General features: G+C 39.1%; 1 protein-coding gene across 11 annotated transcripts in view; it reads right to left on the bottom strand.

The window, feature by feature from the left end:
- MBNL1 (muscleblind like splicing regulator 1) overlaps window positions 1-13,979 on the bottom strand; it is a 290,117-nt gene that overhangs the window by 192,079 nt on the left and 84,059 nt on the right. For 8 of the 11 annotated variants that reach the window (XM_029069756.2, XM_029069761.2, XM_029069743.1 and 5 more), the window contains one exon: window positions 5,598-6,557. The exons of 2 other annotated variants lie outside the window; for them this stretch is intronic. In XM_029069756.2, the coding sequence (XP_028925589.1) occupies window positions 5,598-5,771 (174 nt within the window). In that variant the 5' untranslated portion in view covers window positions 5,772-6,557. Of the gene's footprint in view, window positions 1-5,597; window positions 6,558-6,692; window positions 6,892-13,979 lie in introns of those variants that run through there. One more of the 11 variants, XM_029069752.2, reaches the window with a different exon arrangement.

The following is a 13,979-nucleotide window of genomic DNA, read 5'->3' as shown; positions in this document are numbered from 1 at the left end:
AGTCTAATTTTATCCCAAATACCACGTTTTATTACATTTAAATTGGATTTTTCCTTGACAGAGTTACACTTTAAGAAAAACTTTCACCTGTGGGACCAATAATGGGAAACCACATGTTTAGATATTAAGCAAGGGAAAAAATAACCATTATTATGTTCAGTGGTGGTTTCCTGCTTGATACTAATGGTTATAAACTAAAGTTTATAGTTTGAAAATGATACATTTTCAAAGTTTGGGTGTACTATATACTTTGTTTTTCTATGAGCTTCCAAAAATAAAAACATTCAGCTTGTTCAACTGAAAAATGATGTAGTTCATTAATAGTAGAGAATCAATAGTGTCAAAAAATGAAATTATTTTTCTCTACTTCTTAATGTTTTTATATTGAGAGAAATTGTCACTAAGTAGAAATAAGAAATGTCTGTATGTCTTGGTAAACTTGCTTATTTGTTTGAAAAAAAAATTAGGTTGTTTCTAAATTTGCTTCAAGTTGGAATGTAGATCACATATAACTATTCAGCCAATTATCCTATAATGTGGAGGTTGTGTTCTTCCAATACCCCCTATTAAGGAAAACTTGAGCTGCAGTATTCGCCTCTTCTGACAGGGCAAACATGCACGCAATCCTTTTTTATTTTCTTCCCCCAACACCACAGTAGCCTGGATCCAAGCAGGCTTGTTTTGCTGGACAAACATTCCCTAAGCCCATAACAATATTCTAGCCAAAAAATGTAATGAAGGTCCATGTTAAGAAAGAATGGAGTACCTGTTATGTACTGTATATAAAGTGTATGGCTGAAGTGCAACTGCTCAAAAGTCTCAACTGCCACGAAAACAAGCTATTTAAGTCTCTGTCCCTTCAGCTCACAACCTACTGCATTGCTTAGCTTGTCTGGTGAGACATGCATTTTGTTCCAGCAGTACACAGATATCATTATTTAAGATTTTCTATTCTACCATCTGTTATACCTTACTCTCCCAAGCAATTAGTACAGTGCTCTGCACACGGTAAGTAATCAATAAATACATTTGATTGATTCTTTTTAAAAGAAACTACTGAAGGCAGGAGGAGTAAAATGCAAATGGTATGAAAATTGAAAACATGCTGGTTCACAACATCTAGGCTCTTGTTAAGTAAAGGAGAGAAAAGACTCCCCTTTCCTACATCCTGTTTGGTTCCAGGTTTGTTTGGTTTTTTATCCCCAGTGCATCGGCTTCAAAATTCAACTGCCTTAGGAAAGTCTACCTACAGATTTAGCCTTCTTGACCAGTTTCTTCCCTGCTAAAGTGTGTTCCTTAGGATTAAGTTGGAGATACACTGGCAGGTACATTAGACTATAAGCTTGTTATGGACAGGGAATGTGTCTAATACACATTAGATTGTACTCTCCCAGGCGTTTAGTACAGTGCTCTGCACACACTGTAAATACAAGTGACTGACGATTGACTGACCGACTGCCTAGTGCCTGTCGTAATTCTCAATCCCACTATTCAATGGATTGATCTTGTTCTAGTGACCACAGAAGTCTGTATTTACAGTATGCTGTATTGCTACTCTATCAAACCCAATAACTCACTTTGCTCTATGGCTTGAAAAGGAAGGGACAATTTGGGATAAGTGATACTCTGGTATGATGAAATGCGGGTGGCATTTGCAGATGCAGGTAATGGCACCAGGTGTCCTGAAAAGCCCTTACGATGTTAAAAATAAAAACTGCAGCATCCAACCCAGAACCTGCAAAGAGTGCTGCAGAAAAAAGAAACAAAAAACACCCAGACACACACGTTTTAATGTGATGACACTGTAAAAAGGAAATCTGATCTACAAGGACACAAACCTCTCAAAGTCAAAATATGCCTAATACACTTTCACTCAGATAACAAAAACAGCATAGTCCTACTACAGGATAATTTCATGCAAAACAAGTAACTTGAAGTTTGAGCACTGTCATTTACTCATCGTCATTGATGAATCTGATCACGTTGTGGAATTTTGTTATTTACGGGCAGCTCTGATTACCTTTCTTCCTGTTCTTCCTTCACCATCAATGATAAAAGCTCCCTTCTTCACCATAAAGCACATTTTCAAAACGGCTGATTCACTTGAATACTTAATGTGTCCAATATGTCGTTTGAAGGCACTTTAATTGTCATACAGCATGCAGTAAGATTGAAATGAGAAGCAAATTAAGCCTCTTACTGTAAAAATTAAAGCCCTTACTGAAAAACAATGAAAACCAAACCATTTACAAACTATTATTTTGCTATCCCTCTGTTTCTGATGTCTATTTATCAAGTGCTGGCTGATTCCTCATTATCATATACTCATCTTAATGATTTTCTCCTTCTTTTTAATGTGACATACATACTTGAGAGCTAATAAACTGCAATTCCCACCTGCCCTTCTGTATTCTTCTTTGCTGATCTTTAAGTCTCCTTATTAAACCAAAATATCAGCGCCCAATTTTCTTCCTGTCAGACTCAACGGGCCAATTGTTTTCAGTTAATGAACAGGCACTTTCCGGAACCTCTCTCCCACTCATTTTCAATGAAACAAATTCTCCTCTTCCAGCCAGAACCTTGACTCTATTCGATTTTATATAAGGCCCAGGGAGAATGGTCAAAGTCTGAAACAGCACGGCTCGTGGGTGCTGCCATTAACCAGGGACCCCGGAGAAAGTATTTGGTTTGCCTCGCTAATGTTCTAAAAATAGCAGATGACACAGACATCATCCATCTCATGCTCAAGTGCACAGAAAAGGCAAGGTTCCAGCATTCTGCAGTAGCTGGCGCACCTTTTAACTGACAAGTCAGCATATAACAGGTTTTCAAAATTCCTTCTGACTGCATGAATGATCTATTCATTACTGACATGGAGGAAACTTCAGAACTCTCCAAAATTCCCCTGGTTTCTAACAAATGAGTCATGATTCCTAATTGTTGTAAAGTCTGATTTGCAGTTGTTTTAGTCGCAAAGCTGCGGAGAACCTAGCTAGGATTTTTTAAAGTAGACTACTGACCTATTTAGAAACAAAAGGTATGTTCACTGTTAGAATATCGGCAATGTTGTTTACATAAAAGTAATGTCCTGGTGTCCAAAGCCTTTTTTTAAAAGTTTTCATTCTATGGTTTCCAGTCAGTTGTTAAAGGGAACATGAGCTACACTTTTGGTAGATGTTTGGTGTTTTTTTTTCAAAGAGACAAAACTGTGGAAATTTTTAAATGGCATTAAATGAATATTCATTTGTCTGGAAATTTAAAAAAAAATTAAAACGGAAGGAAAACGGAAGTTAGTGAATGCTGTTAATAAAACATACCCCTTCTAACCAAATAGAGAGCTTGTAAGTTTAAAAATTAGAAAATAGATATAAGAAGGTTTGTGTTTGGGGAAGAAAGATGCTGTTTAATTCAGGGTACTTTTGGTATGATTATCCATATTAATAATGTCACATTCTCTTGTGCAGAAACCTAGAATCACAAAGTTAAAAAGAAAAAAAAAAGTCTCTGGAAACCCCTCGACAACTTGTCTCAGTACTTGTTAGGAACACTGCCTGAACATCATGCACCGCTACGACATTACTCAATCGGAGACAGTTTTGTAGCTATAAGCACCCACTGATTAAAAATGATGCGAGGGGACGGGCAGGAGGAGAGGTGGAAATATAACATTTGAATCTTAAAAGGTCTTTGTGGTAGCTGAGGGTTGTGAAGGCAACTGTTCTGGTGGGAAAATACCCTCTGCCCCACCCAAATTTAAAGGTAGCCTTCGGGGTGTCCAGCATGTGTGCAGGCTGGATGGTCTGTCAGGATGAGAACACGGCCATGCCCAAATAACTGGGTCAAAATGGGTTCCCCGTGAGCATAGCTCGATCCCTGCACCTGGAACCAGCACTCTGCCTCCCGCTTTGAAGGGGCCAGTGACTGATTACGCTTGTGCCTAGGTGACCACATGCACAATGATTTCCCCAGATAGTTATCCACCTATATATATATCTGCAGGCCGAGAAATTGCATTTTGTGGAGGATAAGAAGTAAGTCCAAGGGAAAGGTTAAAGTTTAGCCTCTAAAGTTTCCCCAGATGGATTAGGGGAATACTTTCCATAGGAACTGTCTTGAGGTTTTCTAGTACGTGCATATGTTAGGGGAGGTAAGAGGGGGTGAGTAGATTAGGTGAGATGGAAAATTCAGGGGGCAGGCAGAGATATGTCTGAACTTAAACTAACACTGACAGCTCATTTTCAACGGTTCCTTCTTCCTCACCCCCTGCAGACGCTGTAGATGGGTAATCCCCAGAGTAATGCTAAAGTTTGCCAGGCATTAGCACAGGTAAATCTGCTGCTGCAGAAAACTCATAAACCAGAAACCCGGCCATTTATTTATTAAAATAGAGCCAATATTGGTACTATTATCATTTTGAAATGTTTGTGCAGTAATGTTTTTTAAAAAAACTTTAAGACCAAAAATGAAAAAAAAGAAGAGCAAACTGACTCTAAGGTATAAAATTGGCACATAAAAAAATGATACTGTACAAAGAAAAATGCACTCTAATTGGCAACAGACTGGAAGCTTTAGGAAGCTTTATACTATACATTAAATCAGGACACAACTCAGGCTTGCGGGGACCCATTTCCCAACAGACTCCTGGCCTGCGCATCAGATGATACGGTCGCCTGACTGGGAATTTTGCACCGAAGATAGTACTTTCTGACATTGAGTTCTGATTCTGTGTCTTCTGAAGCAGAAACGATAACATTCACCAAAAACAAGAAGAACTCTAAGCTACGCACATAAGGAATCTGGAAGCTAAAAACAATTATGATTGCTTTACTGATTCAATATTCCTCCAAATTCATGAAACTTACCCAGGTTTGTAATTCATGCATTTACAGAGATACCTTACTATTACATTTCCTGAGAAATATATTTGCTTCTACCTCTAGAGCATTGTGGACTTTAAAAAGAAAGGTGGAAATCACAAAGGCCGAAGGACTGTAATTGTTAGTGTTCTTTCTAGAACGAGCTTTAACCTGTAAAGGAAATGCTATCTCTCAGCTCAAATCACTACCCTCCGACGGTTGCAATCCGTTTTGGTAAACATAACGGAGGCATCTGCTCCATCATTTATAAAAATAGTCTGTTTCTCTTCTCCAATCAGTCTGTGTGCCCATGTAGAGGTGGGCCACAATACATAACTAATAAGCATGAAGAAGGAAATACTCTCTCTTTTTCTCACACACACACACACACACACACACACACACTCTACACACAACACACACATATCTATACACTGACTAGGCTCTAAGTAAAATACGCTTTGCTACTTTTTTTGCTCCAGGTGGTAGTCTGGAGTTAAAAAAAAACTGATAAAAAGTAACCACAACAACATGTCAGCCTGAACTCTTGCTTTTAATCCGTTTTTCCACCCCTTCCCTGGAAAGGAAAACAAACCACAAAACCAGCAATAAAAAGAGATACCATATATCTAAAATACTAACACAGACGGCTAGCCAGGATTTCCAGGCTCTGTGGTTTCTCTGTTTATAATTCCTTCATTCAATTAATGCTTATCCTTAAAAAATAGAACAGTTACTCACTTTCAATGAATCAAAGCAGGCGATTACTCGTCCATTTTCAACTTGGCAGCTTTTCGATGGATGTGCAAATTTACATTCCGTGTCTGGTCGTGAGCAAGTCCCTCTTTGGAACTCTCTACACACTTCCAGCGTTAGCCATTTTGTGTCCCGAATCGGTGTGACACTAACAGCCATGTTTAGATTTTACAGGTAGTTAAAATTTCAGTGAAACAAACAAACCCCCCAAAAAAGCCGAACTGATAGACTGGAAATGGTGAAATAGTCACCTCCAAAATAGCTCTTCCCCCGCTCCCTGCTTTACAGGAACACGTAAAATGGTGTTGTCGATATCAAGGAAATGATCTCCCACTAGAAATGCACAGCATGAAACTGTTAATCGAAAGAGGTTTGGGTACTCAGAGGAACGCTAGGATCATAAGTAGACTGAACGTTTAAAAATGGGCCTGGGAATCAGCCTTGTGCTCTCAGAAACCCATTCCCAGTGCCAATTTGGAGCCCAAAATGCAAGCATGAAAACGTGGCAGACCCTTTGACACAGAATTTCCAAGCTGCTTTCAGTAAAGTTGTCTGAAAGGTAATCTCCTCACAGCTGAATTTGCAATCGGGTTTTGTGGTGCAATTGGTATTGATTAGTTTGGCATAGACAGATGCAGCAGTTTAGAGCAACAATCGAGAAATGATTTTTTTTCCTCCTTGATTTTCTGGCAGAAGATATCTTACTTTTTCAGCAAACTTTTCTTTTTTTTTAAAAAAAAAACACTAAAGCAGCCTAGGACAATGCCAGATACTTAGAGCTTTTCTCTTGATTATAAGTAGAAATGGGGGTGTCTGGGCTAGAGGTGGAGGGTGGACGTGCTGTCGTCGCAGTCTAGCTGGCAGCAAGCAAGGCAAAAGCAGAAACTGATCTAGAAGCGGTTCCAAGCAGCAGAGACGTCAGGAAAGGCACTTCTTAGTACCAACCTGTAGAAAAAACAGATACGTTAAAATTTACCAAGCAGCACTTCACTGATGTCCCACAGTATTTACACCCTTGCCACGTGATCCTAGACTAGTCAATACTCAAGTCCGTCGCTTTCTTTCACACAAAATACTTACAGAGGAGCATACTGCAGCCAGCCATCGTAGATTTATTAAAAAAGGGGCCGTTTCCCCTTGTGAAGCAATGCATGATAGGGAGATAACCAATCACAGATAGTGTTGCAGCAATATTCTGGGCAGAAAGCCAATAGTGTGGGTTGTCTTATGAAAGGTCGCGCCTGTCAGGCGTTCATTACTATGCTATAAGCACAGAAAATGTCCATCAGATGTGACTTATTCCACTGCAAGAGGACGAGCATGTGGGTTTTGAATTTACCCAACATGCAGTTAGTGGATTAAACCATGTTAGTTTTAAAAACAGCTCCCATCACAAGCCCAAGCGCCTGCAGAATGACTACAGAAAAGGCAAGCTTTTAAACTGCAGATCCACTTTCCGGCTGCTTTCCCTCCTGCTCAGCCTTGGGCACCGACGACATAGAGCCTGCCGAATCCGACACGTGAATAAAAAGGAAAAGGAGGGGGGAGATTTCGAATGGTACATTCTCCTGACCTATCCAATTCACTTCCTTCCAAGCTGTAAGTAAGCCCTGCCTCTCCGCCGAAATCAGCACCCATTCGGACTCTAAAACTAGTCCATTCAGCCAGCAGATACATCCCAGGCAGCCTCGATATTGAACAAAACTATCCTTTACTGGGACATTTTTTTCCAGCCAAAAAGCCCAGATTGGGCAGGGGACGTAAGGACTGCAGGGCTGTCAGGACGTCTGGCCAGACGTAAGTTATAACCTCAAGGGAGAATGTGATTCCATCGCAGAAACATTAAATATGAAGGAGGCAATTTGATTTAAGCAACATGATGCACTTCAAAGCCACGCTTCCCCATGAAAGCAGGGGCATCAGCTGCTGCTTGCTGGTCATTAACTCAGGGTTGCAGTCAGCTAATCTTAAAATGGCATCTTGGTTGAACACTTTACTCTCCCTTCTCAAGACCAAGTGCAGGGCTGATTATTCACGTAATTCACCTAATCAAAATTACCGTTTCGGACCTGGCCAATTAAAGAGACACAAGGAGAAATGTGGAAATTAAATAAACCAGTGATTTTTACTGAATTCACTCTCATTTTCATTCTTGATTAGAGCCATATTGGATCCAAACTTCGTTATTCAAATAGGGGTCTGCTTACTTTCTTTAAAAAAGCCACTATTAGAGGCTGTTTTATCTACTCAAGTGCTGAAAATGCTCTGTTGGCAACAGACACATAGGTAATTCTAACAGAAAAGGATATTAATTTATTTGATTAAAGGCAATTGTTTCACTTCAATAAGCATTTATTAATTAAAGAGGGAATCTGATATACAAATCACATGCCGATTCTATTTGTGAAAGAATATTCCTAACGTAGGCAAATTGGCTAATTTTGACATATTAATAATAGTTATATTTTCATTCAGTTTTCTAAAACTGACGGCTGATTATAAAAAATTCATCCAAGTCCACTATAGCTTCCTGACTCACTCGCTTTCCAAAGTACTATAAGTTTGTGATATAAAAAAGTTTGAAAACCCACCAGCTACCGGAACGGTTTATTTGCACTTGCACCAAACCAAGATGGTTTTCACAATTTGTAACTCCCCTAGTCAGACGACTGAAGAACGCCTAGAGTTAAGCTTCAACTTTCAATGGAAATTTCAGTATTATTTGCTTCCACTTGCAGGCATGCCTTCACCAGGGACGTTGTTGATTTCAAACATTTCTGCCAATTCCAAGGGGACTAACAGTTTAACTATCCAAATCCAAACACACTAATAAACATGGCACACTGAGCACCTAATGGTGATCAGGATGATGAAGGTAATTGTTAAGTGCTTACTATGCCCCAAGTACTGTTCTAAGCGCTGGGGTAGATACGAGATAATCAGGTCGAACACAGTTCCTGTAGAGAAGCAGCGTGGCACATAGAAGCCGCCTGACTCAGTGGAAAGAGCACAGGATTGGGAGTCAGAGGTCGTGGGTTCTAATCTTGGCTCCGCCACTTGTCAGCTGTGTGACTTTGGGCAAGTAAGTTAACTTCTCTGTGCCTCAGTTACCTCATCTCTAAAATGGGGATTAAGACTGTGAGCCTCACCTGGGACAACCTGATAACCTTGCATCTATCCCAGCATTTAGAACAGTGCCTGGCACATAGGAAGTGCTTAACAAATACTATTATTATTATTATTGATATTATATTATTATATTGCCAAGTTTCAGATGGGGCTTTGTGTCTAGTTTTTCACTCCAACGGGAATGTAAATACTAATATAATATTAAAAATTTTAAGAAAAATCTGAGCATCGACAATTTATCTGTATAGTAAAACTTGTCAAATTCCAATAGGGGTAGGCCTTGATTTAAAACACTTTGGATTATGACAAACAGCACTTATGCCCTGTTTCAATTTTAGAACACATTGTTTTCAACTTTAGTTCCCTGAATACAGATAGCAAGGGTGGAAGGATGCACAAATATTTCAGGAAAATGGAGAAACAATTTAGAAAACTGGGATGAAAGAGGGAAAAAAGAGGTCGGAGGATGAGTGCTGGGAAAGACCTCGAGGTGGGGACGGAGGGCATTTATTTCCAGTGAACTACAATGTGACAACTCTATTGTTGCATCTGATTCAATATCAATACATTAATGTAACTGCATTTCTCATCTATAATTGGCCGAGGACTAAATTATGTAAAATTCCAGGAAGTCTATGCTTGTCAACCTTGCTTCAAAAACCCATTTCTCCTTTCTTAAATCTTTCCTCTCCATCCACGCTACCATGCTAACAAAAACACTCAGCAAATCCTACCTTGACTACTACTGCCTCCTAACTGATCTCCCTGCCTCTCCCCTCTCCAGGCTATACTTCTCTTAGATTCCTGGATCATTTTCCTAAAAATACATTCAGCATGTCTCCCCACTTCTTAAAAACGTCCAATGGTTACCTTCCACGTTAAACAGAAACTGCTTACAAGCATTAAATCAGCTCTGTCCTACCTCACAGATCTACTATAACGCAGCCCACACACTTTGCTCCTCTAACACCACCCTAATCAATCCCACCCGTTTCACCATCAACCCCTTGCCCAGGTCCTCTTTAGGGCCTGAGATTCCCTCCCTCTTCATATCCGACAGGCCACATCTCTCCCCCCTTCAAAACCATCTTAAAATCACATCTCCAAGAGACCTTCTCTGAAGAAGACTCATTTCCCCTACTCCCTCTCCCTTCTGCAATACATATTTCTTGGCGATGTATCCTTTAAACACTTGATATTCACCCCGACCTCAGAGTACGGCATTTACGTGCATGTCCTGATACCCTATCATTTCCCCTATCGGTAATGTATTTCAGTGTCTCTTCCCCTGTAAACTGTAAGCACCTTGTGGGCACGGATCAGATACAGGAGTATATGACTACCCAAAGATTTAGCGTTAAGGTTGTACGTCTGTAGGGGCTGAGAAATATCTAAACATTTTTCTAATGGAAAAAACCCATCTCATCTTGTGACCTGAATCAAAACTGGACAACTCTAGGCCCTTTGGCAAACCGAGTATATATGAGGACAGCGTGTCATGCTCATCAGGAGTATCATTTTGTGGGCCTTTACCACAACGCCCTCAACCGAATTCATCCTGGATGTTCTGATATCTGCACATCTCGTCTGTAGATGATCAATCGATCAATCAATCATTCACATTTACTGAGCGCTGACTCTGCAAAGAGCACTGTACTAAGCACTTCGGAAAGTACAATATAACAGAGTTAGTAGATATGTTCCCTGTTCACAGCGAGCTTCTCCCATCCTGGTGCTGCCCGTGGGAGCCTGTGACTTTCTCAGGAGTAAAGGCAGACTGGCAGTGGAGTGGGAGAAAGCATTACAGGCTCCCTAACTCCTGGCAGCAGCTATCAATCACAACACTTCCCAGAATTCGGGGATTCAGAAATTATTTTGGAAATGAGAATTGCTTCTGTCCCGTAAATCTTGGCCAACATAAGAGAGTGCATGAAAGCCAGCCCGTGAAAATGCTTGCAAAACTTCAGGGCCAAATCAAACCATTCTTGCAGCCCGTGATCAAAAAAAATGATTCCAAGTTAGAAAGGCTTGCTCAGGGAAACAAATGCTCACAACCGAAGCAAATGTTTCTACTGTTAAGACTTGTCCTAACAACGCATTTATCCAAGACGCAACCATTTCTTTTGGAAAACAGATTGCCAATCAAATTATGGCCAAAAAGAGAGCACCAGACTTGTCTCTATTTTTACAGCCTACATCACTCAAAAAGCTACCTCTGATCCCCTGTTCTCTTTTTAGCTCAGAAACACCCTTATGTCACCTTTTAAATTCAAAACGGTAATCTGCCTCATTCGTTATTCCTCATCAGAGCTTGATAAGGATGCCCAGACTCAAAGGCAAGAGCAAAAAGGAGAACTGGAGTGCACGATTAAACCTATGGACGAGTTACAAATCATATCTTAAAAAGAAAGATGGAATTTGGGTGAGAATTAAATCCCCTGGAACATAGTATAGCTGGCATGTTTGTAGATTTATCTCTCCCATATAGAACATAGGCATGTCAAAACACAGTATTAAGCCACTCTTAAGACATTTGTCATGAGCTAATGATGATTTCTGTGACAGGTTTAAATCTATACGGCAACAACCACAAATAATGTGATCCCTATATAACATTACGAGACCTCATAATATTTCATTACCTAAGAAACTCTCCGACTAGCCGTTTCTCTAATTGTTCACTTTATCACAAGTCATTCATTCAATCGTATTTATTGAGTGCTTACTACGTGCAGAGCAGTGTACCAAGCACTTGGAATGTCCAGTTCGGCAACAGATAGAGACAATCCCTGCCCAATAACGGGCTCACAGTCTAACCATGGCACAAAGATCCAAAGTTAGAAATCACGAAACCGGACCACTGTACTGGACATGTAATATTGGGGTTGACACATTGCATTGTAGATGAAATCTCCAGACCAAGATGGCGTGGGCTTGGTTGACAGGGTCATATAAGTAATATAAGGTTATATTAAAGCTTCCTCTCTAAATCTCCCTGCCTCTGTCAGTTTGACACTCCATCCATCAACATGGACCTTCTACTGGTGGCACTAAAGGGAGGTCAGAAGTACTGAGCTGAAGATTTAGAATTGAATTTCCACAAGCAATTGTCTAAGTTCTCCTTACAAAAAGTTGGAATAAATGGAAATTACCTATTTGAAAATGCAACCCGTGTCAGGGAAATAGACACTTAATGCAACTGTATCTATATAGGGAGCTACTGGGTGGATTCTGACAGAGAACAGCATTTAAAATTCAAGGAACAGGCAAATTATAGTGGATGATGTTGCTTATCAATTGCACCTTCTTTCCTAAATATCACAAATCGCTGTGCAGATATTAATCTCATAAATCTTTACAATGCTAGGCAGCAGACTTACAGTGAAGGATAATGAATAGCATAGCCTCAACAATAAAGTCAAATCAAACCTTTCATGATAAGTGTATATGTTAGGGGAAAAATACAATTTTAACTGAAAAATTTCCCACCGGAAGAAAAAAGTAAGATTATAGAACCATAGAATTTGATTTGATTCAAAATGGTATGCAAGACAAATTCAAACCAAATCATTCAAGTGTATTAATTTGATAAAGCAAATATTCCATTGTGACAATAGAAGGGCACATGATTGTGAAAACAGAAAGCAAAATCACTTTTCATTATTTATGCCTTATTCTTGCTCCCCTAACAATCTTTGTCCAAAAACTGTGACTCAAGGTTTTAATTATACTGTGAATTAATGCACTCCACTACCTTTTCTAAATTGTTTCTATAAGTCAATCCACTGATCATTTTCTATTCTTTTGCTTTGACTGTTATACAAATAATTCAGCATATGTTAGAATAGCAGTCAACTCAATCAATCGATGGTATTTATTAGATTCCAATTTTTAAAAGCATGCTATTATGTGCTCCATATTTAAGATTATTCTATTTCTAATCTCCTGGTCATGAACAAGTTGAAAATTCAAGAGATATGAAATTATCCTTTTGATAACTAATCTGAGAGTACCAAAAGATTCATTATTGACATAATACTAATTCCACCTCCTGATCATAATGATTGCGAGTCTGTATTATTTCAGGGGGCATGAATTTAGATTATTTTCATTTTCATGGGGTGGCGGGGGCAGCCAAGCTCCTATTTTTTACTTCTTATTCAATTACTCTGAACAAGTCACATAGCATTTCAGTGCCGTGGTTTTGACTGCTAACCTAGTATCGCAATTCTGTTTATCTTCCGAAAGATTTGGCCCACCAATGACCTAATCCAACTGATTGAATCTAACACTATGTAACCAGCATCTCATTTTCAATTTAAATACTGAAGATACCCACCAATTAATGAGCAAGCGAACTGATGACCTGATTATCTGAGATGGTCAGAAGACTATACTATATCAAAATCAGATTCTAAATTTGCAGCTCATTTTCAATTTAAATACTGAAGATACCCACCAATGAATGTGTAGGCAAATTGATGAGTTGAGAATTTGAGATGGTCAGAAGACTAAATCAAAATAAGATTCTAAATTTAATCCTCTTCCTAATAAAGGTACAGAGCTAGTAGGGCAAAGGACATGCTTCATCAATGTACTCTGCCATTGAACCTGAAACTTAATTACATTAGCTATCCATTTGGAGTCTTAGAGTATAAAATAATTTCAACATTTAATTATTCCCATATCATTTGCTTACTTCTCATAGATCATCCGCTAGTTCAGCCCAGTCTCAACACAAGACTGAATTAGATTTCCAGAGATTTGATTTAAAATCTTCTTGTCCTGTGTGATATCCTCATCACAAAATTTCATAGGTATACTTTCAACTGATGTTGTGTTGGAGATTACTGGTAACAAATTACATTAAACATTAATTGTTCTGAGAAGAAGCAGGAAAATCTATGTTTCTAATTAAATACAGAAAGTACAAAATTGAGTGTTTGTGAATAAAATTAATAAAGCTGATGGCATTATAAATGTAGGCTCCCATTACCTCCATAAATTTCATACAACTGAATAAACTTTCATCTCCTAAAAATCCACAGAAAAGGACAAAATATGAAATGTGAAATCTGAAGCCCTTCAGTGTATTTTTTAATGGTATCTGTTAAATCCTTACCATGGGTGAGATACTGTACTAAACGCTGGGGTAGATATAATGTTGAATATAGTCCATGTCCCATGTGGGGCTCATACCGTTAATTCCCATTTTACAGATGAGGTAACTGAGGCACA

The sequence above is a fragment of the Ornithorhynchus anatinus genome, chromosome 1, assembly GCF_004115215.2.
Source record: "Ornithorhynchus anatinus isolate Pmale09 chromosome 1, mOrnAna1.pri.v4, whole genome shotgun sequence".
In the NCBI taxonomy this organism is placed as follows: domain Eukaryota; kingdom Metazoa; phylum Chordata; class Mammalia; order Monotremata; family Ornithorhynchidae; genus Ornithorhynchus; species Ornithorhynchus anatinus.
This window is presented reverse-complemented; position numbering and strand designations above follow the sequence as displayed.